The 27,030-nt window shown below is 44.5% G+C and overlaps 2 protein-coding genes across 10 annotated transcripts in view; both read left to right on the top strand.

Annotated features, from left to right (window-relative positions):
• Positions 1-21,125, top strand: part of sulf2a (sulfatase 2a) — a 46,562-nt gene extending 25,437 nt beyond the window's left edge. For 5 of the 8 annotated variants that reach the window (XM_068594296.1, XM_068594294.1, XM_068594295.1 and 2 more), the window contains 20 exons: positions 9,137-9,405; positions 10,149-10,388; positions 10,499-10,650; positions 11,017-11,186; positions 12,717-12,867; positions 14,714-14,889; positions 15,045-15,173; positions 15,456-15,512; positions 15,632-15,755; positions 16,359-16,572; positions 17,013-17,295; positions 17,418-17,514; positions 17,628-17,722; positions 17,803-17,862; positions 17,943-18,109; positions 18,259-18,401; positions 18,527-18,635; positions 18,727-18,760; positions 19,270-19,323; positions 19,709-21,125. In XM_068594296.1, coding sequence (XP_068450397.1) covers positions 9,207-9,405; positions 10,149-10,388; positions 10,499-10,650; positions 11,017-11,186; positions 12,717-12,867; positions 14,714-14,889; positions 15,045-15,173; positions 15,456-15,512; positions 15,632-15,755; positions 16,359-16,572; positions 17,013-17,295; positions 17,418-17,514; positions 17,628-17,722; positions 17,803-17,862; positions 17,943-18,109; positions 18,259-18,401; positions 18,527-18,635; positions 18,727-18,760; positions 19,270-19,323; positions 19,709-19,739 — 2,685 coding nt within the window. In that variant the 5' untranslated portion in view covers positions 9,137-9,206 and the 3' untranslated portion in view covers positions 19,740-21,125. The remainder of the gene's footprint in view (positions 1-9,136; positions 9,406-10,148; positions 10,389-10,498; positions 10,651-11,016; positions 11,187-12,716; positions 12,868-14,713; positions 14,890-15,044; positions 15,174-15,455; positions 15,513-15,631; positions 15,756-16,358; positions 16,573-17,012; positions 17,296-17,417; positions 17,515-17,627; positions 17,723-17,802; positions 17,863-17,942; positions 18,110-18,258; positions 18,402-18,526; positions 18,636-18,726; positions 18,761-19,269; positions 19,324-19,708) is intronic. The other 3 variants (XM_068594297.1, XM_068594299.1, XM_068594298.1) reach the window with 3 other exon arrangements.
• A 549-nt stretch (positions 21,126-21,674) lies between these two features.
• arhgap46a (Rho GTPase activating protein 46a) overlaps positions 21,675-27,030 on the top strand; it is a 28,261-nt gene continuing 22,905 nt past the window's right edge. For both annotated transcript variants that reach the window (XM_068594290.1, XM_068594289.1), the window contains exon 1: positions 21,675-21,870. In XM_068594290.1, coding sequence (XP_068450391.1) covers positions 21,857-21,870 — 14 coding nt within the window. In that variant the 5' untranslated portion in view covers positions 21,675-21,856. The remainder of the gene's footprint in view (positions 21,871-27,030) is intronic.

The following is a 27,030-nucleotide window of genomic DNA, read 5'->3' as shown; positions in this document are numbered from 1 at the left end:
GTCTGGGCTGCTGTCCAGGGGACGAGGCAGAAAGAGATGGATACCGACCTGTAGAGGAGGAGGCAGCCCGTGCTCTCTCACAATATGGAGGGATGATGTGGGCTGTGTGTGTTGACTGCGTGCAGTTACACATCGCTGCGGTTTCACCTGAGGCATGTCTGTTTGCTGTGAGTTTTTTCTCCGCGGGTCGATTACTGTGGATAATTACAAAGACCATCGCACACTGAACAAAAGACAGAGTTTAGTTTGAAAAAAAACACACACTCAATGTACTCTCTAGGTGTTGTTACAAATGTAAGAATTCTTCTCTTGGTTTTGGCACATATCCCAAGATTCCTGCTGGGAAAACTACAAGCACTGAATAGCGATCCGTGGTGATTTCTGAGTAGAGCAAATGGGGGTAATATAAGTGTCCATACATAGAACGACTCTGTAATCCAGATCATTGTGTGGAGGTCTCTCCTCTGTGCTCCAGTCTTAACCCCCTGTGTGGTTCCGATAGGGGAGGGAGGGATCAGTTTGTGCGTCTCTAAACCCCCAGTAATCCACCGACAAAAGGGCCAGGAGAAAGCCGGCTAGCGAGGGGTGGAGGGGTTAGGACGGAGAATGGGCGGAGTGAAGAAATAAAGAAGTGGTTGTCGCCTCTCCAACCCCCAAGGGTATGCTTAACACCAGAGGAGATGGTCCCCACTGCGCCGCAGACCCCCACCACCCCAGGGTAAAACATACCTCTGCAGCGTAGGGCCTCTTTGAGTAGTCAAGAGCTATTGTTTATCAGTTGAGTGAACGAATCCCGAGTCCAGAGAAGTGATCTGTTCTATCATTTATTCAGCAGGCTTTGCAGCAGTTGTTTACTGAAAGGTGAAACGGATATTGTCTGTAATCATCATTAAGTCAAAGCCATTAAGATCAGTCCCCACTGCAGGTGCTAATTTGATGATGGGAGACAATGAACTATAATTAAAACACAACCAATGGCAGCTCAAAATCTATGAATCCTGTGGAACAGAACTACAAGACTAATTGCCATAATGTTCCTCTCATTAAGCTTTTTTTGGTTTTGGTTTTGTATCATGCAAGCAGATCAGATCATATCATATCCGTCAAATGTCTCATTGGTGATGCAGCCGTATGATATTCAATGCCATGCAGAAGTCACTTGGCTGCACCGAGGTCTCAGTGAGGTAGTCAGGTCTGTGGAACAATCGGCTCCGACTGATTTGTCTGTAATCCATTTAGCTGAGATGTGACACACTGCAGGGGGGCTTTGCCTCTGGTCAATAAGTGCCAATATGAAACAGCCATCACTCAGCGGGCTGCCCTGTCCACCAGCTTGCTCACTTGTTTCAGCTGTCAACCTCTGTCTCAAAGGAGCTGGCAATTGTGCCGCTCTCTCAGACGCGCCACAAATGGCTTTCCCAAACAAACCTCAATAGGACAGGAAAGGCAAGGACGCTTGTAGACTGCCAAGCAGGCGCCTTCCCTCTGACATCAGAATAAACCCATCTGAAGTGGGAAAAAAAAGCTACGTATTTACAAAACACCATTGACAGTTGCTCATTCTCTCGTCCTAAACCCCTGGAGGTGGGGTTGTGGGGGTTGAACCCAAGTCATAGACAATCGGGGCTCTGTTTGTGTTTTCTCCAACACCTCCGTGTTCTCTTTGGGCTCTGGTGGAGCGTACTGCCGTGACCCTGCTGAGGACCCTGACTGAAGCCCCCCCCCATCCCCACACACACACCAAAAAAAAAAACCTGCAGACCACCACGCTAGCCCCACATGCCACTCTGTTGCTGCTGGTAACATGGGAGCCAGACCGAAGTGGACGTGCGTGGATGAAAGAAAAGAACTGTCGTCTTGAGCGATGTGGACCAAATTCGGTCACCAAAACATCCTCACTGCAGCAGGTTTTGACGTTGTTGTTTGTGTGCGTGCATTCGAAGCTCATTATTGAAGAATATCTTGACTGTTTTAGTTTGCTAAACCTGAAGGAGACAAAAAGGCAAACAGTAGCCTTTGTGGTGGCCCACCAATGCTGCTGGGGCCAAACAGTTTCAGGCAATGCAACAAAACAATGCTGTTCATTTCCTCCAGATTCTGAGATAATTAGCCTAACTGTTCTCTTTTCCTTTTATGTCCCCTTGTTGGAGAGAGATGTTTGAAGTCTGATACGCAGAGTGTGGGTGTGTTGTGTGTCTGTCTGTCTTTCTGTCCCTCTGCCTGCAAGTGTGTGTATGTGTATGGGGTACATTTATAGTCAACAGAACAGACCCAGGAAGTCTGTCAGAGCTCTTTGTTCCCAAGTGAGAACACATCATGACTGGACCTATTGTCTAAGCTGACACCATCATACAGTCTCCTTCTATTCCTACCACTCTCTGTCCATGTCTCTCTCTCTCTCTCTCTCTCTCTCTCTCTCTCTCTCTCTCTCTCTCTCTCTCTCTCTCTCTCTTACTCACTTACTTTCAATCTCTCTCTCTCTCTCTCTCTCTTACTCACTTACTTTCAATCTCTCTCTCTCTCTCTCTCTCTCTCTCTCTCTCTCTCTCTCTCTCTCTCTCTCTCTCTCTCTCTCTCTCTCTCTCTCTCTCTCTCTCTCTTTCTCTCTCTCTCTCTGTTTCTCTCTCTCTCTCCTCCTCGGCGTGTAATTTTTTTCCACCAAACTATTCACCCAGCATCCCATCACTCGCCGCACCATTTCAAAGATAATGGGCCCTGTGGATTATAGAGTTGCAGTTGAGATGAGCTGAGATGATTTGTCTCCCTTGTGCCTGGATGTGGATCAAGCTAACGGCACGAGGCATCTTCCAAAGTGTAGCGTGACCAGAAGGTGACTTCTGAGGACAGTTTCCTACTGTGCATCTTTGCATGTATTATGTATCAGTTTGTGTGTTACATAATTTCCATGTAACTTTCACTTACTTACTACTTTGTGAATATAATGTGCACCATAAATCTTAAATTCACAGGTTGAAAAAGTGCATCGCACGGCCAAAATGTGTGTGCACGCCCACGAATTGCAATTGTGTGCTAAAACCATGAAAACTAATAAGCTGCAATAACAGCTTCCGACAATCTGGGAAAGCTTAGAGCAACATTTTGGAACCTGCCGACAGAGATTTAGTCCCATTGAGCCAAGTAGTGAGGTCGATAAGGCCCGGCGCCCAGATCAGGGCTGTGCTTGACCAGTCAAGTTCTTTCAAAACGGACTGGGAATACCATTTCTTCACGGACCTACCTAAAGTATATTTTTTACTGGAGCATTAAGATTTCACTTGCTTGAAGTTTAGGTGCCTTGCCCAAATCATCATAAAAATAAGCTCCATACTAGGAATGTTCTTTCGGCCATACAGTGTAGAATAAAGTAATTATATCCAGGAAAATGAATTATTTCACTCCTGGGAAAAAAATGTATATGTACAAATAGAATGTGTGTGTAAAGTCTCTCTCTCTCTCTCTCTCTCTCTCTCTCTCTCTCTCTCTCTCTCTCTCTCTCTCTGTCTCTCTCTCTCTCTCTCTCTCTCTCTGTGAGAGAGAGAGAGAGGGAGAGAGAGGCAGTGCGTCCAGCTGGAACACATCGCAGCTTCACCCCTTTTTCAGGGCAACAGACTCTGCAGGATTAATGATGTGTTAAGTACTAAAATGACTCTCATTCATATTTCACTGTCTGGGTAGCACATTCCACATGGAATTAAAGGTTAGGGGAGAATATAATGTATAAGCAAGAAAAGTAACACATAAATGTGAGGCAAACGGTTTTAACAGCAACTGAGAAAATAAATATTTCCCACTTGAGTCCCCTCATCGCAGCACAATTCTCCCTTCTCTCCCTTTTAGAGGCGAACCACTGCTCTTTGTGTGCATATTCAAACATAAAATTGCTGTGCAGGTTCTGACTGCCATCCTCAAATGTCTGCAGAGTACAGAGCTTATCGGAAACCTGAGGAAAATCTAAATTAAATCTTCCCGGTGAATGGGAGCAGCCCCAGCATTATCTCTTGTCATTCTTAGCTATTAAAGTTAGTTATTGGAAAGTAAAGACACGTTTGTCAAAGGAATGTGCATGCACTATTTTAAACCAAATAGCAGTTGAGGAGTTGTTGAATAGGATTTCAGGACCATGGTGACCTGTTAAAGGAGCATGGTTTCAGATAGCATGATGTTTATGATAAGATATTAGTTTACCCACCACCAGTTCACCTTAAGGGAAGTCTTTCCCCAAGTTTAACCACACTAAGTTTAACTAAGTGAGGGATTGTTTGATGGATAGAAACTGCCATCGCATCGTTTCCAGCTGCAGCAGGCAGCTGTGCACCAAACAACTTGGAGACGCCGCTAGCGACTAGCTGGTGAACTGGAGCATTTTGCGGCGAAAGAGCCATATCTTTCCCTCAGGAGTTTAAAGAGACCAAAAACAGTGGAAAAGAGAACTCAGGTGGACAGAAAGCCGACTTGAAATGAATGGCCATGTTGCTCTGCATCTGCTGGATGTTTAAATGAGCAACTGTTCACCATCATCAACTTAAAAGCTGATGATATGTCAATAGTGTGTTCCCTTGCAACAAATGTGTTGTTGCATGTTTGACCGTACCTCCAACTAGAGGGTCAAATGAGCAGAAAATGCTCATATGGGTCATGAGATACACAAGCTGGATAGAAAATAATGTTTTCGCAGCTGTGTGTGTGTTATTGTTGTTTTTTCAGATTCTGTTAGTGGAGCAAAGATTTGCAGGCAGAGAATGATAGATGAAGGATGGCAACAAACCATGGCTTCTTATTATCATGAAAAAAGCATTCCATACTGTATTGAGGATTGCAAATCCCCCCTTCCACCGACACATGGTCACACACGCACACACACACACACACACACACACACACACACACGCACACATACACACATACACACACACACACACACACACACGCACACGCACACACGCACACATACACAAACACATAAACTTTTCTAAGAGAAAGTTACTCTCACGTAGATGCATGCCGTTACAGAATTTGCATCTGAATGCCAACTTTTGTTGGTAAATTCAAGGGTCCTTGGAGATTTTGCACATTCTGTTCAGAGCTCGGCAGGCCAATGGGAACAAAGTCACACATTAGCAAAGCCCTGCCAGCCTCAATTATGACCAAAGGGATTGGCTTGATAGTGCTGCAGCGGGCCACATTCAGAACGGGATGTGTCTATTTAAACTTTCCTGGCCACTTCCTTTATGTTTTTTTCAGCACTAGAATACATTGGATGGCAATTTTCTGCATCAAAAACCACGCAGAAGAGATTTGGAGGCTATCTGCTTCCGTATTCTGTTTTATTATCCTCCATTTCATATGGAAGCCGTGCTCTGTGAATCTAGTTTTCATGTTTGGGAAAAATCCATCTGCAATGGTAGTGCTCAGGCTTTGTTCTCTCCAAACTATAGGCCTCAAGGTTCTTTCCCTTTCTCACACTCTCCGTACTTTTCTCTCCATCTCTCTCAGAACACTCGTGTTTGAGAATCCAGGAGTCTGGCTTCGAGCTTGTGGACTTTCTCCTCCATATTTCATATGCATTATGAGACACAGTTGATTAAATTGCGAGTGTACGCCATGACTCGCCCTCCTTCAATATGTAATAAATGTCATTTTTCCCCCTCGATTTTCTCATATTCTGCCTGTGTTCTGTGGCTTCTCAGGGAGCTTCAGATTGGATGAATCAAACTTTATGCCTGTTTCAAAGCCCAAGGTGTTTTCTTTATAGGGGGAAAGTACATTAACGCCTCTGCAAAGTCTTTGGGAGATTTATCAAGCGCTCCCTCAGCTTCCTCGGCCGCCTCACTTGAACTGTGATACAGATGTGTGCAGATGTGTGCGTGTTGTTGTTGGGCAGTGAAACATATCTGTCTGTCGGTATGGTGTCTGTTCTCATCCCACCACTCTTGCCCCCGTCTTACCGTCATGCCCGTGCTGTGACATGGCCAGCTCTGTTGCCATGGCATTCATAATTCAGGCGTATCAATAAGAGATGGACGACATTAAGTTTTTATCCGATGATGCAGTGCTGCTGTCTCTTAGAGCCTCTTTACAAGCAAATGAGTGAAGAGCAAAACTTTCCTTCTCTGTTCTGACTTCCAGGCATCACTTGGCATTAGTATAACCTGAGATGATCCTCATTCCCACAACATGCTTTTAGAAGCTTATTCCCTGTGATCTCATATTCTGCCAGCTTACTCCCCAGCCCTTCCTCTCCGAGCCCCCAGCCTTTAATGAGTTTTGCTGAGAGTTATATTTACCCATGTTGTCTTGTGCTTCTGTCTAAATGGCAAAAAATCCTCTTTCGCTCCGTGTTTATCGGGCTGAATCAGCATTGTCGTTTCGTAGCTTACTGAGTGGAAAGAGTTGATATGGGCAGAGCTCCGTCACGCAAACAAGCTCCAGACCATCCCAGTTAACAGACACAACATGGCTCGCTTTGCATTATGAATGTGTACAAACCATCACACTGGTCATGTTGACGGAGACCGAGAAGAGCTTGGCTGGATACTGCTGTTTTCTAACGGTTGTCCATCTCTCCTCCTCCACACAACTTCAAGGTATAATTGCTTCTGTCTGTTTGGACGTTACGATTTCCTCTTTTTTTGTCTCTTCGCGGTTTAATGTAGCATCTGCCACCCGGAGAGATAAACAATACGGGGAGATAAAAGAGAGAGCGGGAGAGAGAAAACTGGAAAGAAAGGACTGCATGTGTCAGTTGAAGCTGATAAAAGCCCGAAAATCCAATTAGTCCTCAGTATCAGGGGAAAAGAGGCCTCAAGGGAGTGAAATATCCACCACCCTGGCATGTCAATAACACAGTATTTACATACTTAGCTATTGATAAATCATCGTGTAAAATCGAGCTGGATGTTTTCTTGTAAATCAGGTCTACATTCGGGACTCTTCCCTGACGTGTTTTTTGCCCACATCAGCTTTTTGAACAGATAAACAACTATCAAAGGGAATTACTGTACCTCCCACACCACAAACCACTCTAAAAGATGAGCCAATGGCAGAGGAGTCTCTCAATTTGAGTCTTTTCTTTATTCACGGTAGATGTCCTGGAATCCATTTTGGTAATGTGGTATTCACTGCTGATTGCAGACAGAGCTAGTTAAATGTGTGTTGTTCTTTCACCGAGTTCCGTCTTGTTTTCATCCCATGCCAGAAATGAAAAAAGGGATGCAGGCGGGAACAGAGCACCAGAAAGGAGCAAGGACAATATCAAACAGCGCAACTCGGGTCAGAGCTCATGCTTTTCTCTGGGGAAGAACCGCATGCTCTGGGAGTAGGAAGCCAGAGCAAACACAGCTGCTGGTATACAGACGTGTGCGCGTGCATGTGCGTATCCATATGCACGTGGTGTGTATTTGCATGTATGCGCGTGCGTTTTCATGGAGGAGGATAGAGGACATGTGTGGGCATAAGGGAAGACGTTAATGAGCACAATCTGAACAGCAGTCTTGCATTAGACTGAGGAGCGACGTCTCTCTTCCGTAATCATCTCTTCCCTTAAATGTTTAATGGGTTTAGAAATGTTGCTTTTTGAGGGCTCCATCCTGTCTTTCGATAAACGCGTCAGTTGTGCGCATGTGTCCGTCCAGACATGGTTGGCTGTGCGTGTGTCTTTTCATTTTTTTCTCATCTATTCCCATGTCAGACTGCTCGCCAGGCGGGTGGCCAGTGAGGAGGCGTTGCAGTCCCAGCAGACAGAGTTTGTCGTTGTGTTGTTGTCATTTTCCTCATCCTCTGGCTGCATACTCCTTGTGGACTCACAAACACACACAGACACACACACATACAAACACACACACATGCTCAAACCCCCACCTTGCCGCAGCAATCTCAATGTGCACGCTGCTGCTTGTAAACGGTGTTTATGAACATGGTCACTGAGACATATTGCTGCTCTGATTATGTGTCATGATAAAAAGGCACAAAACTGAGCTCTTGTCTTTCGCCATCTAATATTCATTGCATAATAAATGTGTGACAAATAACAGCTCAGTGAAATATATGTGAACTTTTATTTTAATAGTCAATGTATCAATGTGAATTTCCTAGCTGATATTTAATAGTAATTGTTTCAAAATCACCCCACTTTTAAAGACAGGTTCTTGCTTTATCTGTTAAGATGTAATATGTGGTTCAAGTGGTTGCACAATATAAATCTAAAAACATAACAATCTCTTGATTTTATTGCTTTGTCTGCTATTAACAGTAATGTTTTCGGAAAGTCAGGTGCTACTGCTGCAACAACAGTTGCCATGGTAAACTCAGAGGGGGTATACTGTAATGAGAAAGAGCTATTAGAAAACTAATAGGATTGAAGTGTAATTTTTTTTAAACTGCATGTAGAGATTATGAAAAAGCTATATTTAACACGTACTTGACTCTAATTGTTATGTTAAACCTACACACAGCGAGCAGAATTAGCAATTTTCTGCACATCTGGAGGCAGTTTGCTTTTATTGTCCTTCGTGATATTGCCACATTAATATTACCGGCTTTCTTTTCCCACACATACTTCCACTTTTCTCTCTGCCACACTGGGTGTGTAGTCGGTATATTTTGAAGTCGGCGTTTTCTAATCTTTAGCACTGGACTCTTGTCACTCTGCTCATTGACCCCTGTCTTCATTTCCCTCCTCTCATCCCCTCCTCCTCTGTCTCTCTCCTTCACCTCTGCCCCACACGCCTCCTCCCACCCCACCTCCCCACACCCCGCGTATCAACCCTAACCCTCTCCGGGGGAGGTGAGTCCAGAGCTGGCCCACTGCCCAGGCCCATTAGCCCCAGCCTGGCAGCCATGTGCTCATCACCAGAGATCATTACACCCAGCCAATGACACCACTCTAATGCATCATTAATGATTGATTAACGAGCTGAGCTCAGCCCAAACGGGTGCATTTGTACGGAAGAGCACCCTGTAATGGCTGTCCAAGGCTTGCATCTGCTATTTTTCACCATGTATCGCGTGCGTGTGTGTGTGTGTGTGTGTGTGTGTGTGTGTGTGTGTGTGTGTGTGTGTGTGTGTGTGTGTGTGTGTGTGTGTGTGTGTGTGTGTGCAGTTTATTCTCATCAGCCTTCCTCTGTGTCCCATCTCTCAGGTGGAGTGAGGGTGCTGCAGACTCCTGGGTGAGAAAGGAAGGACTGAGGAAGTGAGTGCAGGCGAGCGTGATGGCAGGGCGGGGGCTCTTCGCCTCTCTCCCTCTTCTTCTCCTCCTTGTCGTCCTGGTGGAAATCCTTCCCGTGGCCAATGGCTCTGGGTATCTGTCCGGTTATCGGCAAAAGTCGCGCCTGCAGAGGGACCGCCACTTCCGCAACATCCGACCCAACATCATCCTCATCCTCACTGACGATCAGGACATAGAACTGGGTAAGACATTTCCCTCCATTAATCCTTCCCTGTGTGTTTGTGCAGCTGTCTTGCTCTCTGTTTGCTTTATGTCCATGTCCCATGGGTATGGGGACTCTCTCCAGCATCAGCGAGGGAAAAGTCAGCCTAATGCTGCCTCTTGGCATCATAACAACTGGCCCACTCAAAGTCATGTGCTCCCTTTGCCAAGTCCTCCAATGCTGGCATGAAATGAGGGCGGCCTTTGGCTTCTATTGTCTGGATGCCAAATCCTGGCCATCTCCCTTCCCGCTTAAGTCCTTTAGCGGCATATTGGACTGGAGTGGCTGCATAATGGCCTCTGTGACATCTTTTGTCCTCCTGTGATTGCTAGTGAGAAGACTCTCATTGAAAAGCAGGAATTTATGGTCAAGCATCTGTTTTCCCAAACAATCACCATCAGCCTGAAAAGCTTTTGGTACACAGGAATCCAAATAGGTTACACTTTACCACAAAGATGTATTTCCTCATTTAGTTTCCTTTTTTTCGTGCCATGTCCAGAATGGTTTTAGCTTTTTACCCTCAAGCCCTATATTTATATTTCCCCTTCTTTTTTTCCCTCTTTTCCACCCGTTTTATATCCCCCCTGCATCCTTTTCATTTCCCTCCTTGGTCTTTGAATCTCCTCTCACCCTCCTCACCCTTTTTTAATACCTCTCCCCCATATTTTCTCTCTCGCTCTGTCTCCGTCTCTCTCTTTCTCTCTTGCATTGTTTTTCTCCCAGGCTCAATGCAGGCCATGAACAAAACTCGGCAGATCATGGAGAAGGGCGGCACACATTTCTCCAACGCTTTCTCCACCACGCCCATGTGCTGCCCTTCCCGCTCCTCCATCCTGACCGGCAAATATGTGCACAACCACCACACCTACACAAATAACGAAAACTGCTCCTCCCCCTCGTGGCAGGCCCACCACGAGCCGCACACCTTCGCCGTACATCTCAACAACTCTGGCTACAGGACAGGTGAGCGCCCCAAGTTTGACCCGTGAAGGTCAAAGCAGATTCAAATGGGTCATTTCAACGATGCCTTGAGCCCGAGGACCAAAATTAACACAAGCTTGTTCCTCACTCAGCCTTTTTTGGAAAATATCTGAACGAGTACAACGGCTCGTATGTGCCCCCTGGCTGGAAGGAATGGGTAGCACTGGTGAAGAACTCCCGCTTCTACAACTACACCCTCTGCAGGAACGGAGTACGAGAGAAACACAACGGCATCTACTCAAAGGTATTTAAACGCTCCACCTGAGAGATGTAACACCAGCTACTTTTAGATTGCTTTGAGAGATGTCGTAATCTCCGGGGTTTAAGCAGTTAACATTAAGTAATCATGTTTTAACAAGAATTCATAAATAATTTAGGATAAAAAACATAAAACATGACAAATTTACATTTTGTTGTTGCAAAGAGACGGTCAAATAGCATATTAAGCCCATCATGGGTCGTTTTTTAGATTGTTTTCATATACTAGTTATGCAGTAGTGCTTGGGAATCTTTTTTTGACACCAGATGAGTGATGGGCAGCACTGCAGGCTCTTTCACTCCCTCTGTCACTCACTGAGTGCCTGATGGACAATGTCTGCTCACTCCACAGGACTACCTGACAGACATCATTACCAACGACAGTACCAACTACTTCCGCATGTCTAAGAGGATGTACCCGCACCGTCCCGTCATGATGGTCCTGAGCCACGTTGCCCCGCACGGTCCAGAGGACTCCGCCCCGCAGTACAGCACGGCCTTCCTCAACGCATCACAGCACATGTAAGAAAACAATTCTACGTTTCAAAACGCCAAATCAACCACGCTGTGCCCTCACATTGTTGCAGGTTTTGTGATACTCTTATAGTTTGAACTCGACTGGTTTTGTCAATTTAATTTGGTTCATGTTAGACAAAGCAGACAATCACAAGGGTAGTATTTGTATTATTTTCTTTACAATTTCACATCCACAGCTATTTGCTAGCGTATGAGTCACCCACACATTCAGGCTCCCTTTTCATTTGACCCAGAATGACACAAATTCCATAATCTCAAGTCGATCTTATCTTCCTCTGCCTGCAGTGCGCTTTTGGCAGCTGAGCCCTCTCACGCACAGCCAGTGTTTCACTCCACTGTATGCGGCTCATGCGTTGTTCACATTAGTGTTACCACTGTAATAAGCCCGGCTAATTTGTTTCATTTTGTAAGCCGTGATCAAAGAAAGCCATGATTGGTGTCTGTTTAATGCATAGGTAATGATCCCAGAGGCAGGCACACACACACACACACACACACACACACACACACACACACACATATATATATGCACCTACATACACACACAACACTTCAACCTTTGTCTTCCTGACCCTCCTTACTCCTGACTTGCTGTCTAGTGCTGCTGGCTAATGGCAGGCCTGATATTGGCCTCGAGAGACAAATCCAAGGCCAGTAATGAGACTGCCGTTTCTGCCCTCTCCTTCCAGCTCAGACCCGCTCTCCTGCCTGGTCTAATCCCTCCAGCATCATTAACCTGTGCTACGCAAGCTTTACACACAGACTATTCTGTAAATGCAGCCCCAGTGTCTTTGGACAAACTTTTAATTGCTCTTTCTCCATAAATTTGCTCTCCCTCGGGTGATGTTTCCTGAGAGCACTTCTGTGGCTATTTTTCTCACTCCATCTCCTTCCATCCTTATCAACCAAATTAAGAGAGAGGCTGTAAAAGTCCTGCACTGGTCTAGTGATAAAGCTTCTCCTCACATTGGCTCCTTGCAGACACATCTTCACACTAAATTAAAGTTTTCACTTTGGACCAGGCTGTGGGACATTAGCATTTCTTAAAAGTCAAATCGATTAGCTTTAAATAAATATATTTTCTTCTCGGATCCCATTAGCTATTTAGAAGTGTTTATTCTCAAATAATTAAAGTTCCATATGGCTTGGAGTTAATTATTGATCAAACTGTGCTCACTGTGTTCGGTGCTATTGATTGCACTGCTTCACAGTTTACATGGTTTATGTAACCTCCAGTTTAGCATTGCATAAACAGTTTTCTTGCTACTTTAGAAAGAAAAGAATAGGATACATCAGCAGACACCGGCAGAGGATATTGCTGTGATTGCACATTGTGACTCTACACACACTGGTACATTTTTCATAATCTAATTTACAGCTATGAAAATGTGGATGTGCAAAAAAAGGACTGAATTTATATTGTATGTGGATATTTTAACAAAAATTAAATGTTAAGAAGACCGCATTGTTTCATTTTTTTGTGGTTTATTTTTTGTTTTTTTCTGCCTCTTTCAGAACTCCCAGCTACAATCATGCCCCTAACCTCGACAAGCACTGGATCCTACGCTACACAGGAGCAATGAAGCCAGTCCACATGCAGTTCACCAACATGCTGCAGCGCCGGAGGATGCAGACCCTGCTGTCTGTGGACGACAGTGTGGAGAAGGTATGCATCTCGATCAGTGGTGGAGGAAGTACAGTACTGAAGTTTAGTACAAGTACCCAGGAAAATGAAAGTAAAAGTACTACATCAACAACCCTACTTAAGTAAAAGTAAAAAGTACTTACTTTTAAATTTACTTTAAGTATTAAAAGTAAAAGTACTCACGCAATGGGTTGTCTCTCAATGTTCAGGATTGTACCATTTTGTTAAAGAATGCAGATATAGCTGCTGGTAATACTTATGCCTCTACAGAAGTCACTACTAGTATAGGGCTCTCGAGTGTCACGCATTGAGCGTGACTGCCACGCATTTCGGTCTTAAATCACGCCCTCCCGCCACACATCGTATTTCTCACGCTGAAAAAAAACTCCAGGCTATTGAATGTGCCGCAGGGCACAAATATGACCTGGTCGCGCGCTGGTCTCACCACAGAGGAATCAAGCCTCCCCCCCGTGAGGAGCCACTCATCAGCCAATCAAAAAAAAAAAAAAAAATGGGCTACAGCCAATCAGAAAAACATATCTTTTGCAAGTGTTGTATCCGGGTAAGATGTAATGACAGGCGGGACTGGAGCCGTCCGGCGGCGCGTATTTGTCGTCGTCACCGTCGCTTCTCTTCTACCCCTCCCCTCGTCGATGGGGCTGCAGGGGGATATATGTCACGCTTGCCTGCCTTCAAAACTTGAGAGCCCTGCTTGTAATAATCAATAATCATAAGCAACCAAATTAAATATATATATTAATTTTCAAAAAGTCAGGGACATTAACATAGACAGGAAAGGCATTGAAACATTCACGTGTTATTCTTGGGGCCTTTGAAATCGAACATGTTTTTTAAATGGGGCCAAAGGTGGCTCATATCCGCGTTTGTGATTGACGTACCACAAATACGTTGATTATACGGGTATGCGTTGCTTCTACACATAGTTAGTTCAGTTTTATGGTTTATTACAAAAACATTTAGAATTGTGTGTTTGTGTTATTGTTTTCTTGCTTTCTCGCTGAATTTAAGCATATTTAAATTTCTAAACTCTGCGGAGGAAAAGAAAAGGGGCGGTGTGAGGCCGGTATCGGGGCCGGTCTGAAGACCGCTTGGCCGGAGGTGCCGGTCGTTAACGCCCCCCGTCGCGCCGGGTCTTCTCTAAATCCGGTTGTTTGTGAACGCAGCTCATGGTGGGTAATAAACTCCATCTAGTGCAGTAAACTCACTGCAGTATAACACAGACGTATAATCAACGTATTTGTAATAACGACGTAATCAGGGAGAAAATCCTCATGTGTTTCCATAACTGTGCTTCACACAATCCATATTTTTTGAAACTGTGTTGATAAAATGTAACAAATAACGACACATACTGTAGAAATGTAGTGGAGTAAAAGTACAGATAATAGCTGCAAAATGTAACGAAGTAAAAGTAAAAAGTATGCACTATTATTTTTACTTAAGTAAAGTACAGATACGGAAAAAATTACTTAAGTACAGTAACAAAGTAAAAATACTTAGTTACTTCCCACTACTGATCTAGATAGCGATATGCTTAAACACAGAAATACACACACACAGATACTTAAACACAGACACACACACACACACACACACACACACACAGACACACACACACACACACACACACACACACACACACACACACACATTCCATTTGACAGTCCCAACTCCTGTGAGATCTGTGCCTGTTCTGAGAAGAACTGTATTATATATTCACTGACACACTTGGTAAATTGTTCAATCCCTTTTCCTTGAAACTTGCACAGGAGACTTGAGCTATCAAACATGAAGTATAACTTTTTACACTGTGTGACTGTTCAATGACTCATATCCTCCTCCGTAGCTGTACAACATGTTGGTGGAGACGGGGGAACTTGACAACACCTACCTCATTTACACCTCAGACCACGGCTACCACATTGGGCAGTTTGGTCTGGTCAAGGGCAAATCAATGCCTTACGAGTTCGATATCCGAGTGCCCTTCTTTGTGCGAGGACCTAATGTGGAGCAAGGTGCCATGTGAGTGACAGACTGCTACTTTTCTGTTATTCATTCAATATTATGATGTCTAGGTGCTGTGTTCTAATATTATATGCAGAAGATTATTGACGTTGCAATACTGTTTTTCTACCAAGTTCTAATAAAAACATCCTCTCCTTCTTGCTTCACTGCAGTAATCCTCATATAGTGTTAAACGTTGACTTGGCACCAACTCTGCTGGACATGGCCGGTATTGATATTCCTGCAGAAATGGATGGCAAATCTATCCTCAAGCTGCTGGACACAGACAGGCCAGTCAATAGGTGAACACACCACACAACAGACATTTTCGAGAATTACAATTTGTGATGTTGCAAAATAGATGGCAATGTGCCAAAAAGCAATTTGCCTGGACTTTCTAATGTTTTACTACATCTCTGTTGTTTTTCTTGGACAGAATGAGCATTCCAAATACAAAACACTTTTTTTCCCCAGTGCAACACAAGGATGGCATTTAAAAAATGGAGAGCGTGTTTGTTCAGTGCAAATATCCCAGAGTGCTGTAACATGATTTTTTCTTTTTCCTTTTTTAAATCCTTTTTTAGGTTCCAGTTGAACAGGAAGGGTAAAACATGGAGAGATTCTTTCCTGGTGGAGAGAGGGTATGTTTTATTGATTGACCTTTTGCTGCACGTGTTCCTAGTCCGGGCATTGTCTGCTGGTGACATCAGAACCCTTGTCTTTGAAAGAAAAATATGCTTCGGTTTTCCTGTTCTTTCAGGAAGCCTCCCCACAAGAGAGGAGAGGAAATGGCCCAGGAGGAGAACTTCCTGCCAAAATACCAGCGGGTAAAGGACCTGTGCCAAAAAGCAGAGTACCAGACCTCCTGCCAGCAGCCGGGACAGGTACCTGACCTGCAGGAGTTCAGAGAGAGAGAGGTTATTAAAGTTTCAGGGGAACAACATGAGGTGTAGCTCATGCAGGGTGATAATTTGCAATCTGTTTGACAATTTACTGAGAATAGTATGCAGGCATTGTACGCTCAGGGTTACATTTGACTTAAAAATCTCTCTTTTAATCAATCAAATTGAGGTGCACCGAGTATAACGTGTGTGTGTGTGTGTGTGTGTGTGTGTATAAATGGCTGAAATATGTTTATTTCTGTGTAATTGAGACCTGAAGGGACTTTGTGTATGGTGTGAAATTGGGTGGATTCTGTGTTTGCTTCTGGCCTCAGACACCTCGTTAGTGATTATTGATTGTGCCCAAAACATGAAACTTTCAGAGTTTACATTTATTCAATTGTTATTACAAGTGTAGGCGTGTAGAGAATTTAAAGCTAAATGAAAAGACTCAAAGTATATTTTAATTTTTTTTTTAAGGGAAGTCTGTGTTGAGTAATTTGAGCACACACAATTTATGTCAATTGGTTTCTCTAGATAAAAAAATATGATGTGGTAAAAGGCTAAAGACCCAATGTGATGAAACTTCCCTCTGCCTTGTTTCAGAAGTGGCAGTGTGTGGAGGACCCGACTGGCAAGCTGAGGCTGTATAAGTGCAAAGGCATGGCGAGTCTCTATGCTCCACGTATGCAGGCTATGATGGCCGGCGGTGCCTCCCACATCCAGCTGTCTCCAACTTCTGACTCCGACGGCTGTAACTGCGACGACGTGGGCTTCAAAACATCTGTCCTGAAGAGGAAGAGGCTGCTCACCAAGAAGAGTACGTTCCTCTTGTCAGTCACATGCACCATTGTTCTGGTGGTTATTAATACATCTGATTTTGCTCAAAAAGACAGGTGTGCTTTACTTTGAAATGTCCTTGCGGTAGCCTACAAAGCCAAACAGGACCATTAATCTCAAGCTAAAATAACCATCTTCTGAAGTATTAATGAGATAAAGGAGCATGTGTTGGTGCTGCCATCAAGTGGTGGACTAGAGTCGACAAGTGAGTCTTTAATCACAGGGCCTTGAAAGAAACAATTGCAGCAGATTAGAATTTATACATGTAATATGACAGCGTGCGTGAAGCCTTTGTCTCATATCATCCCTATTTTCATTTGTCACATGCTGGTCTTCACTCGTTTACAGCGTCATAGATCTAGATCTTCTGCATAAAAAAACAAACCGGTCTTTTTTAAATTATTTTTTTATCTTACTTAGGTTCCTCTGTCTCGTCTTATTCAGAGATGAAATCCAAAAAGACTGCTTCGAGGAAGCGCTGGGCCCGCTCTGTGTCGTTTGAGCTGGATGGTGACCTGTATGCCGTAGACCTGGAGGAGGGCTACCGGCCCATGGGCTCCAAGAACAGCAGCTGGGCCAGCGACAGGAGGAGAGTAGAGGGGAATGAGGAGGACAATGATGAGTTCAGTGGCATGGGAGTCACAGCCAAACCCACCACCAGCAGTAAACCCACACAACCTCCTGCTCTGAAAGTCACCTACAGGTGCTATGGCGTACATGTGTCTGCATTAACGTGTAATATTTCTGGTGATGGATAAAACGTTAGGAAATCATTTAGACTGCATGAATCAGAGTGGTAATATAATGTTGTTTTTCATCCTGCAGGTGCTCTATTCTTATGAACGACACGGTGAAATGTGATGGGGGCCTCTACAAGTCTCTTCAAGCATGGAAAGACCACAAGCTGCACATTGAGCATGAGGTACTGCCACATTGTGAAATCTAGCCCATTAAACCCAGTTTACAGGTTGTTAGTATATCTTGTGGTATGTAATGGGTGTTGTCTAACTATGTGCTTGTTCCCACTGTGTTTAGATTGAAACCTTGCAGACCAAAATCAAGAACCTGCGTGATGTCAAAGGTCACCTAAAAAAGGTGCGGCCAGAGGAGTGTCAGTGTAACCCACCCAGGTGAGAATGTGTACGAACCACACTAGCCGCCTGCACATAGATCTAATGGCGTATGTGACCACTGTTTCTTGTCTTTACAGTTATAGCCTCAAGAATAAAGAGACTTTCAGGCTCAACGCAGGCCGCATGCACTCGGTCAGGTAATAATTTACATGGTTTGACAATCATTTTTATATTTGTTTTTGCAGTCTCTGTATTGAATTTGTTTTGGTCTCATCAGGATGCCATCCAAGCAAAAGATACTGTGGCTGGAGAAGGACCAGAAGCGCAGGAAGAAACTGCGGAAATTCCTCAAGAGGCTCCAAAACAATGACACTTGCAGCATGCCGGGCCTCACGTGTTTCACGCATGACAACCATCACTGGCAGACAGCCCCCTTCTGGACAAGTATGGAATAACATATGGCTGTATAAAGAGAATTGAGGAATATTGTCATGGGACTTTTTCATTTTTTCCAAAGCAGGTATTGCAAAACATATTTTTGGACGTGATTGTAATACCTCTTATTTTCCACTCTCCCCCACTCCCTCCCTCAGTGGGCCCATTCTGTGCATGCACCAGTGCCAACAACAACACCTATTGGTGCCTCAGGACCATCAATGACACACACAACTTCCTGTTTTGTGAATTTGCTACCGGTTTCCTGGAGTATTTTGACCTCAACATTGACCCATACCAGGTATGTCATGTGGACAAGCACACTGCCCGATATGGCAGGTACAGAAATAACCAATAACAACTGTAAATGTCTTGCAGAGATTCTCCAAAGCATTTGCTGACATTGTGTCCTCATTATTTCTGTAGCTGATAAATGCTGTCAGCTCCCTCGACCGCAATGCTCTGAATGCAATGCATCAACAGCTCATGGAATTACGGGGCTGCAAGGGACATAAGCAATGCAACCCGGAGAAGGGTGAGTAGAAAGCCTCTCAGGCCAACAGGAGGGATTTTAGTGTGTCAAGTAACTTCCAATCGGGACTGACGTTACCCCTACTTCCTTTCAGGGGGAAAGGAGCGAAACTACTTCAGCGAATACAGGTATTTTTTTCTTTTTCCTCTTCAAGCACAGTTGATTATGTTCACAATCGCTGCAAATGGAATGAATACATGTTAGCGTTTTAGCTCTGGGACGTTACAGTTTCGCAAGTTTGTCTTTTGGTTACGTTTATTCTCACTTCAAGTCATTCTAGGAGAGTCAAGCAAGTAAAATACAGTGAAGTGTGTTGAATTTGAACCTCTTCAAGCTGGTACCTTGTTGCCATCAAAGCCTTTTTAGCATGCAGAAGCCAAAAAGGGCCAATGTGCCAGCTTGCTTTTCAGCTTCTGCTGTTCCCTTCTTGTAATGAAGCCTAATTGCCTGTCTCTGCTGTGCGTATGGGGGTGTATGTGTGCTTGCCTGTGTGTGTGTATGCGTGTTTGTGTGTGTCTACGTGCATACACGTATGTGTGTGAACCTGTTTGTGCGTGTGTGTGTGTATATACCTGTGTGTTTGTCTCCATGCACGTGCATTTGCCCTGCGCGTGTATACGTGCTGTGCATGCTTCAGGCCAGTTCATCGTCGAAAGAGGCCAAAAGTGAAGAAGCCTTCCTCCAAATCGCTGTGAGTTTGTCATAACCCATCTGTTCCTTTGTAGTCAGCCAAGCTTTAGTCCTATCTCCCACCAGATTTTTGCTTGGTCAGATGACTCAACCGCATGCGCCCCTCTCCCCTTATTTACTGTAATTTTGTACTCCTTTACTTACAATAATCCTCATTTACCTGCATTGCAAAGTGACATTTTCTTTTTCATTCTCTCACTCAAGTCAATTCAATAAAGCAAAGCAGGTGTGACGCTGTCTCATTATGTTGTGTTCCCAGTCCTGTTATTGTCATTTCTTACTTTTCCTCCCAGTGTTGGTAGGAACAGATCACAGCTGGAGCCATGGTTTCCAGTGAATGTCTCAGGTGGCACATTTAACTCACAGCATTTGTTTTCTCTGCACAGAGGACAGATTTGGGAAGGGTGGGTTGGGTAACTACCCGCATCCCTCAACCCACCACATTGGCCTCCAGCAAAGGAAAGAGAAGGAGGGGTGGAGGCAAACCTGAGGACCTTGACCACACTTCAATGGACCATAACCTGAGATACTACTTTACTCTAATCGGGGTTTTCGATTTTGAGAGTTGCTCTTCGTAACTCTAAACCACGCAAAGGAGACGCTGAGACTGAGAGGAAGCTGAAAGACCCTCCAATTGTCAGTTCTACCTTTGCACACATTTCATTTCATCTTCTGTTACCCCTCAGCTGTCAGTACCATTAACATTAACAGGATGCTGTGAATCAGGTGGGACCGTTTGATGTCCACAAGCCATTCCGTCTAACAGTACTGCTTGTACATAATATATACCAGCTTTAATCAGCTTTCTTTCATGTCATACAGAACTAGGCGGAAAATGTGAAGCGTTACGTGTCAACTCTGCTGCTACTCAATGATGTCATGGCATCGTGATGTCTCTGTGGCACATGCTGATTAGCTAAATCACTAACGCTTGGAGTAACAACAAGACATATTTTCTTTTTCTGCACCAACGTGTCTCCACCATCCACTGTATGGTCTTCACATGGAAAGTGGTATGCTCTTTTGAATGACCGGACAGGACTTTTCGCCATAATCTTTTGTATTATAGTTGATCTTATAGCCGATGAATGTTCTTCATGAAGCATTATCTTCCTCGAAGCTGTGAGATGTGAGGTGGCAAGCTGTTGCCTGCCTTCATCCAACCCCATCCAGTGTCAGCCACACCCTGAACAGGCATACAGTAATCACCATCTCACAATGATAGTCCAAACCTCCAGAATATTTGACCACTGGCAGAATGCGTCATTAGTGAATGCCCTTTTACTTCTTTGTGTTGTCAGTACCACACTGTAGAAGGACCCAGATAGTTTGTTCAGCTTGCTATACATGGTGCTACAGGATAACAATAAAGAAGGTAAATCTTGCTGTACAGTACAGTATGTATTTGAATGTATGTTGTGCAATTAATATAAATGTTTACAATATTTTTTATAATACTGAAGAGGCAGACCTCCTTGTATGATATGGGTTGACAAAACGGACTTGTAGTGAGAAATGTAGCTTAAGAAATGCCATTGGCCTGAACGTGTTTGTCCTTTCCTTATTTACATTGGAAAAGCACTTAAAGGGTTCACTGTGAAGAGATGCGCCATGTACGTTCAATAATGGCTATATAGTTTACTCTGTGCCAGAGAACAACACAACAGTGTAATACTTATTGATGTGAATTTTAGCTACCTGCCTTTGTTAGCTTCTTTGATTTTTTTTTTTTTTTTTTAGCAAATATTTCCATAGACCTGAGCGGTGATAGTACTTGTGAATAAAGTGTTGTTTGACCATTAACATGAGCCGGCTTTTATTGTGAAATTGCATGGTGGTTTGTGTTCCTGTCCAGCAGGTGTCTCCGTCTGCTTGTCCACGGGCGGACACACACACTGGGGTAGCACGGCAGGTTACTTACAGCTCACTACTATTACTGTAGAATACGTTGACCATTTGCATATGATATTCAAATATGAATTCAACAATCAAAAAGTATCACGCCAGTGCATTGCGGTACTTTAAAGTACATATTCTTCAAAGAGTATATATATATACACATAACGATTCAGACCTGATGAAATAAAATATAAAAAGCAATAATTGTATCTAACTGTAACAATTATAATAAAAACTTGGGAAAAACGCAACAACAAAAAAATACATAAAAAAGAAAGTTATACATCGCTTCAACTCCAATCAACCGTTGGGACTGTTGTGGTCATCACTGAACTGAGCTACGAGTGAGGTGCTTATGGTTTGGCCACGACTCTTTCCATCCAGCCAGGCGAGGGGACAGAGGGGGGTGGAGAGGAGGAGGAAGGGCGGGGGGGGGGGGGCTCGTCCCAACCCATGACTCACGTGCGGAGGCGGAGACTCCATTTCGGATCCGCCGCTGGAGGACCGTCCCGTGCTACTCGCTCGCCGGACCGCGCTGCGTGCTCAGGAAAGCTGCCTTCATCCCGACAACCAGCACGAAAAACACACCGTTTTCTTCGTTTGTTTTACGCCTCGTTTACGATGTGAAGAAAAAAATGTCCGGAACAAGGTATGTGTTTTTTTTAATATTGATTTTAACTCGCAATTTCAAAGCGGTAGAAACATGTAACTGGAGAAAGTTTCGACGCCTGGAGCTCGGTCGGTTGCCTCGCTATCAAACCCGCCGCCGCCGCCGACAGACCCACGGGCCACTTAACGGTCGTGACGTCGGTTAAACACTGCGCGGTGTGTTTGTGTGCAGTTTTAAAGTTAAATTAACTATTGAGAAAATGCCCGTCACGTTAATCTGTACGTCGTAGTTTACGTACAACTGAAATGTAAGTTCAGCGGCGTGATGACGGTTTTATTTAACGTTGAAAAAAAAACAAAAAAACAAAAAAAAACAGTTGCTCTGTGCTCTCGCGACCGGAAACTGAGAGAGGAGTTTGACACTTGGAGGTAAAGTTTGGCCACCATTCAGTGTTCGTAGTGGGGTCAGGTTTGCTGCAGCTTTTGGGGAGATTGAACCTACTTTCTTCGTTCATCCATCATCACAAGACTTTGCTGTGGCTACGAGAACAGCAACAAATGTCCCACAGCCCATTTGTTGCTCTCCTCTTTTTTTTCTTCTTTTTTTTTAAACTGGTGGAAGGTAACTTGGGCTACTGGTTTTGATCTCCACGTGTTTAATTTCTTCACCATCTGCTTTTACTGCTTTAAAAAAACCCAACTTTGTTTAACTTTCATCGGTTTCTTGAGACAGATGGTTTGCCTTAGTCCGTTGCAGCCTATTTTATGCTACTGATATGTATGGGATAAGCCACTTTCAAAGTTTCCTTGAACTGCTTTTCAGTGCTACGGCTTTGTATAGTTCAGACTGAATGGCTTTTAAGGGCTCTTGCTGAAGTTTTGAGTTGTCTTTGATGTCCTAATATTCCCCCTCTTAAATACTATGCCCAGGATATTGTAGGACAATTAAGCTGCTCAGACAGATACCATTTATAAAGTCTAAAGCGGTTACTTGGGCACGCCATGGCCAACCTGACTTCCAGGTTGCAGCAGTTTGGCCATCTCCCTGCTATACCGTGCTCAATCTGAGGACAGCGTGCTGTTGGTTTATGCACACGTGTTAACTTCTCTTATCTGTCCAGCGCTATATCACTGTCAAGAGGCGAGACTGGTCCATTTGGCGGGGCTCCCACCTTAAACATTTCTTCCACTCATCTGAGCTTTTTAATTGCCAGGAGCAGGAATTACAAGACGATGCTGTCTAACCATTTACTCTGTTGTTTTACAAGGGAAGACGGACGATGCCCTAAAAACCAAATTAATCAAACCTCTGTCTTTTGACAAGGACAAGGCAGGATGTCCATCCTTCAGATCATTTGACAATAAACAAGTTTGCTCCAGTGACAGCGGCTTGTTGTGCGCTGTGACATGTTAATAATACGACTGCGGATGATGTGTTTGAGACGTAAAGCTTCTAATCCTATTTTTCCAGCTCTCATCCCCTTTTTCTCTGCTTTCTGTACGACAATCCTGGTTACGTCGCTGTGGATCAGCGCTCTTAATGCTACCCACACTTTTTATCAGACTTTGGGATTCACCTTGATGATGCTCTAATGAGGTTAAACTGAATTGGAAAAACACGTTCAAATATATCTATACAGCCACCATTTTCAAACCGTTCCTTTGCAAAGATTAAAGGCTGGTTTTACTTCCTGGCCCACACGCTGGATTCAACCTGATGCTAAGAGTGCTGATCATCACTCAGTAGCATTACAGGGGATAATAACTTGGTCATACGCCTCGATAGGCTGTAACCATGGACGAGTAATCTGCTCCCAAAGAGTTGAACAAGTCTATGTGATTGTAGTGAGCTGTCAGTGCAAACCTAAAATACACTGAACACAAATCTCAAAACCACTTAAAACATTATGTCATTACATAGAAATGTAACGCTGAAGCATACGAAAACTGAACTCAAAAAGATCATGTTTTTCAGTATCACAGTTGTCACCCACTATTGCAAACCTAAAACTGTTGTTTGGAAATATTAGTCTGGCCCTGCGCCGTGGATCCCAAGTGACGGCCTCTTAAATCATAATCTCACCCCCACCCTTTGGGACCCATACCGACCCAACGCTAACACATTCACCAGGCTGTTTTGTACTCTTAAGCCTGGATGGCCAGCCTTCTGCACCTTCACTTCTTCTAGAGGACAATCCGTTTTTTTTCCTGCGTGGCTCCTCGGCCCAGCCACTCTGCTCTGGGATTAGACTCTGGCCTTGTTTGTCTTGTCAGTAGCAGGGGAGGATTTTGGCGTGGGGATGGAGCAAGTCAAAATGACTGGTGGTGGTGGGCTAGCAGGTCGAATACTAATAATGGTAGCGCGCAAAATGACTACATTTTTTCACATGTATGACCCCAAACAGTCTGACAAGATAACGTTTAGACAATGAATGCTCGAGGTTATTAAGCACAATTACATCCTAATAGGTTCATTCATCTCTCTTGTTTGGACAAGTGACCCCATTGTTACTCCCCCGACAGCTGGTGCGCGGGACAGAAAGGCCGTCCTGTTTGTGGTAAACACCCTGATCCCGTCTTCAGCCTCTCCTGCACATGTTCACTCTTGTCCAGAGTCTCATCTGGCTTGAAAAGACCCCCCTGTGGTCTTTAACCAGGGAGAGCGGGACTCCTGTTTGGTCAGGCTTACCCCTATAAAAGGGAATTTATTGACCCTGTCGCTGAGGGGTCTCTCAGACAGACAGTGACTGTTCGGCAGAGCGGTGAAGGGGTCGGAAGTTCCCAGCATTACTGCTGGAAGCTGCAGCATTTGTTGGAGAAGCGAGGGTGGCAGGACAAGACAATACTCTCCATACAGAAATCTGAGAGCGCTGCTTGTCCGCGGCTATTTTTGTAGGCGGATTACAGCGAGGGTATGCAAAGTAACATTCAAGGCCGCCAACACTAAAGCGCTCCGCTGGAACCGGTGAAGAGGTAGGCACTATTATCTCGGATCGCATGAAGAATCGGTTTGTTGCAGTGAATTCACTTAGGCCATATAAAATTGCACGTTGGAAGGCAGCATGGGAAAGACTAGCTTCGCCAGGGTGGCTGAACGACCTTGTGAGGTCCAGTCCGATCGGTGCCAATGTAGAGGGGGAAACCATTTCTAGCTCTGGATAAGGGCAGCTGTTGAAGGAGGTCACCCCAGACCTCACATTCATGAGCCCCTCCCTCCGTGGCTCTGATTGGCTGGGTCCCCCTGTTTGGAGGCTCCACAGAGAGTTCTCGTTGAATGAAGTCTGCTTGTTGATCTGACAATAGTCAGCATTGTCCCGGTCTATCACAGGCTTCAGAATACAGTGCATTTCACAGGCTTTGTAATGCATATGAACGTGAGTCATTACAGGACATTCCTGTCAACTAGGTAACTATTTTTTTTCCCTTTTTATTCCCAGAGAGCCTACAGATTTATATACAACCAGAAACTTTTGTCAATTGCAGCTCGAAGGGACATCTTTCTGACACCTCGATCTGATCAGTCTGTTCATGTGGCTGTCTTTCATAGGCAAGCAGTAGCGTGGCCCTTTGTAGTCCTTCTTGCTGAAGACAGACTATAACCTGGGACGGTGCATAAAGCATAAATAAAAAAACATGTCCTCCTTTTTGTATTTTTCCTCACGCCATGGTTTTAAACTAACACCCGTGTCCAACAGTGGCACACGATTGTATAAACATATAGCACACAGACCAAACTGGATCATCTGGTTCTTGGGGGTTTTACTCTAGTGACTCAGAACAGCCAATCACGTGGTTCTCAGTAGATACTACGAAAGGCTCTATGCATTTACTGATCTTCACTGAACAACAGCGACATTTCCGACGAGAATGGTTGGGTTTGACTTCACAGTTTGCCTCCAAAGTGTGGAAGTTGCCTTTTTCTACACCCTTACTGCTGCCGCAAGAGATGGCCTCCAATGTGTCAGTGATGCAACCCTTTGCTTTTTATTTCTGGGTCATCATGGGACAGTACAATATCCCCTGTGCTTTTTTAGATCGGTACTGTCTTAACAGAATTGTCACATCAAGTACAAACAGCTTGTGAGCGTCTCATCCGTGCAGGCCCTTCGGCTTGTGGACGTCTGGCTATTTGGTCTTCAAGTGCTTTACCTCTCCTCCCCTCCTTGGCAATCTGCAGCCAGTGTCGGCTCACATAAGGCCCGCTCTATCCTGCCTTTCGTGACTTGCTGTGAAAGACGACCCCTAAGCTTGTTTGCCAATGTCAGCACACAAGGAGTGAGGAATGGACACTGACAACTGCTGCTGAGGGAGGAGGAAGGGAAGAAGAGAGAAAAAGTATAAATCTCTTCTTTTTTAGGCCATGTTCCCATTAATGTGGTTCAGTTGGAGAACTATGTTAATATGTCAACACTACTTTTTCTAAAAACTCAGTGCACCCTTTTTCTAATAACTTGTTTTGTTTCTACACAATCTCAGTGTTATCACTAACACATCTAAGTCATAAATATCAGTAGGCCTGTGGTTATCCCTACATTCAAGGGCTCATTAATCAGCCCGAGTTCTTGTCTATTGATTTTACACACCCCTTGGATCATCTGAATTCCTCAGGGGCTGCACAGAAGATGGATCAACTTTGCACTGCGGGGGCAAAGCAACCCCACAATGCGCATCACAGAGTCGATAGAGTGGTCCATAAACCTACATAAAGTCTGACAAGGGGCAGATAGAGTAAACAAGACGGGCAGTATGCAGCCCTGTGGGTCTGGTTTACAAAGCACATCACTGTTAAAGTCAGAGAACAAGATAAGTACACAGCATCCTAACCCCGAGCATTAACTTTATGAGCGTCTCTGTGGGGATGACTGCCAAGCTGCCTCTCAGAAGTCTGTTGCTCTATTACAGACTCTGCAGACTTTTATGCAAGTTTGCTTGTTTGTTAAATTGAATGCAAGACACACACATTCACACAGTGACCAAATAGTTCCTGTTTGACCGACCTCTAACCCCAGTGACACGGCAGGAACGAGAGGTGTTGAACAAAAGGGCCAAAGAATGTGTGTGCGACAGGTGCAGGTCTCTCTCTCTCTCTTTCTCTCTTTCTCAACTGAAACATGTGCACTCTCCCCCTGATTGTTCTGGACGCCTGGGAGGAGCCTATCCTGCTCAGCAACGACCCACATGCACATCGTCCCAGCTCTGT

The sequence above is a fragment of the Clinocottus analis genome, unplaced genomic scaffold, assembly GCF_023055335.1.
Source record: "Clinocottus analis isolate CAN_PGR_092001 unplaced genomic scaffold, fCliAna1.0.p SCAF_3, whole genome shotgun sequence".
Classification (NCBI taxonomy): Eukaryota; Metazoa; Chordata; class Actinopteri; order Perciformes; family Cottidae; genus Clinocottus; species Clinocottus analis.
The sequence above is the reverse complement of the archived record's forward strand: the minus strand, read 5'-3'. Positions and strand labels throughout refer to the sequence as shown.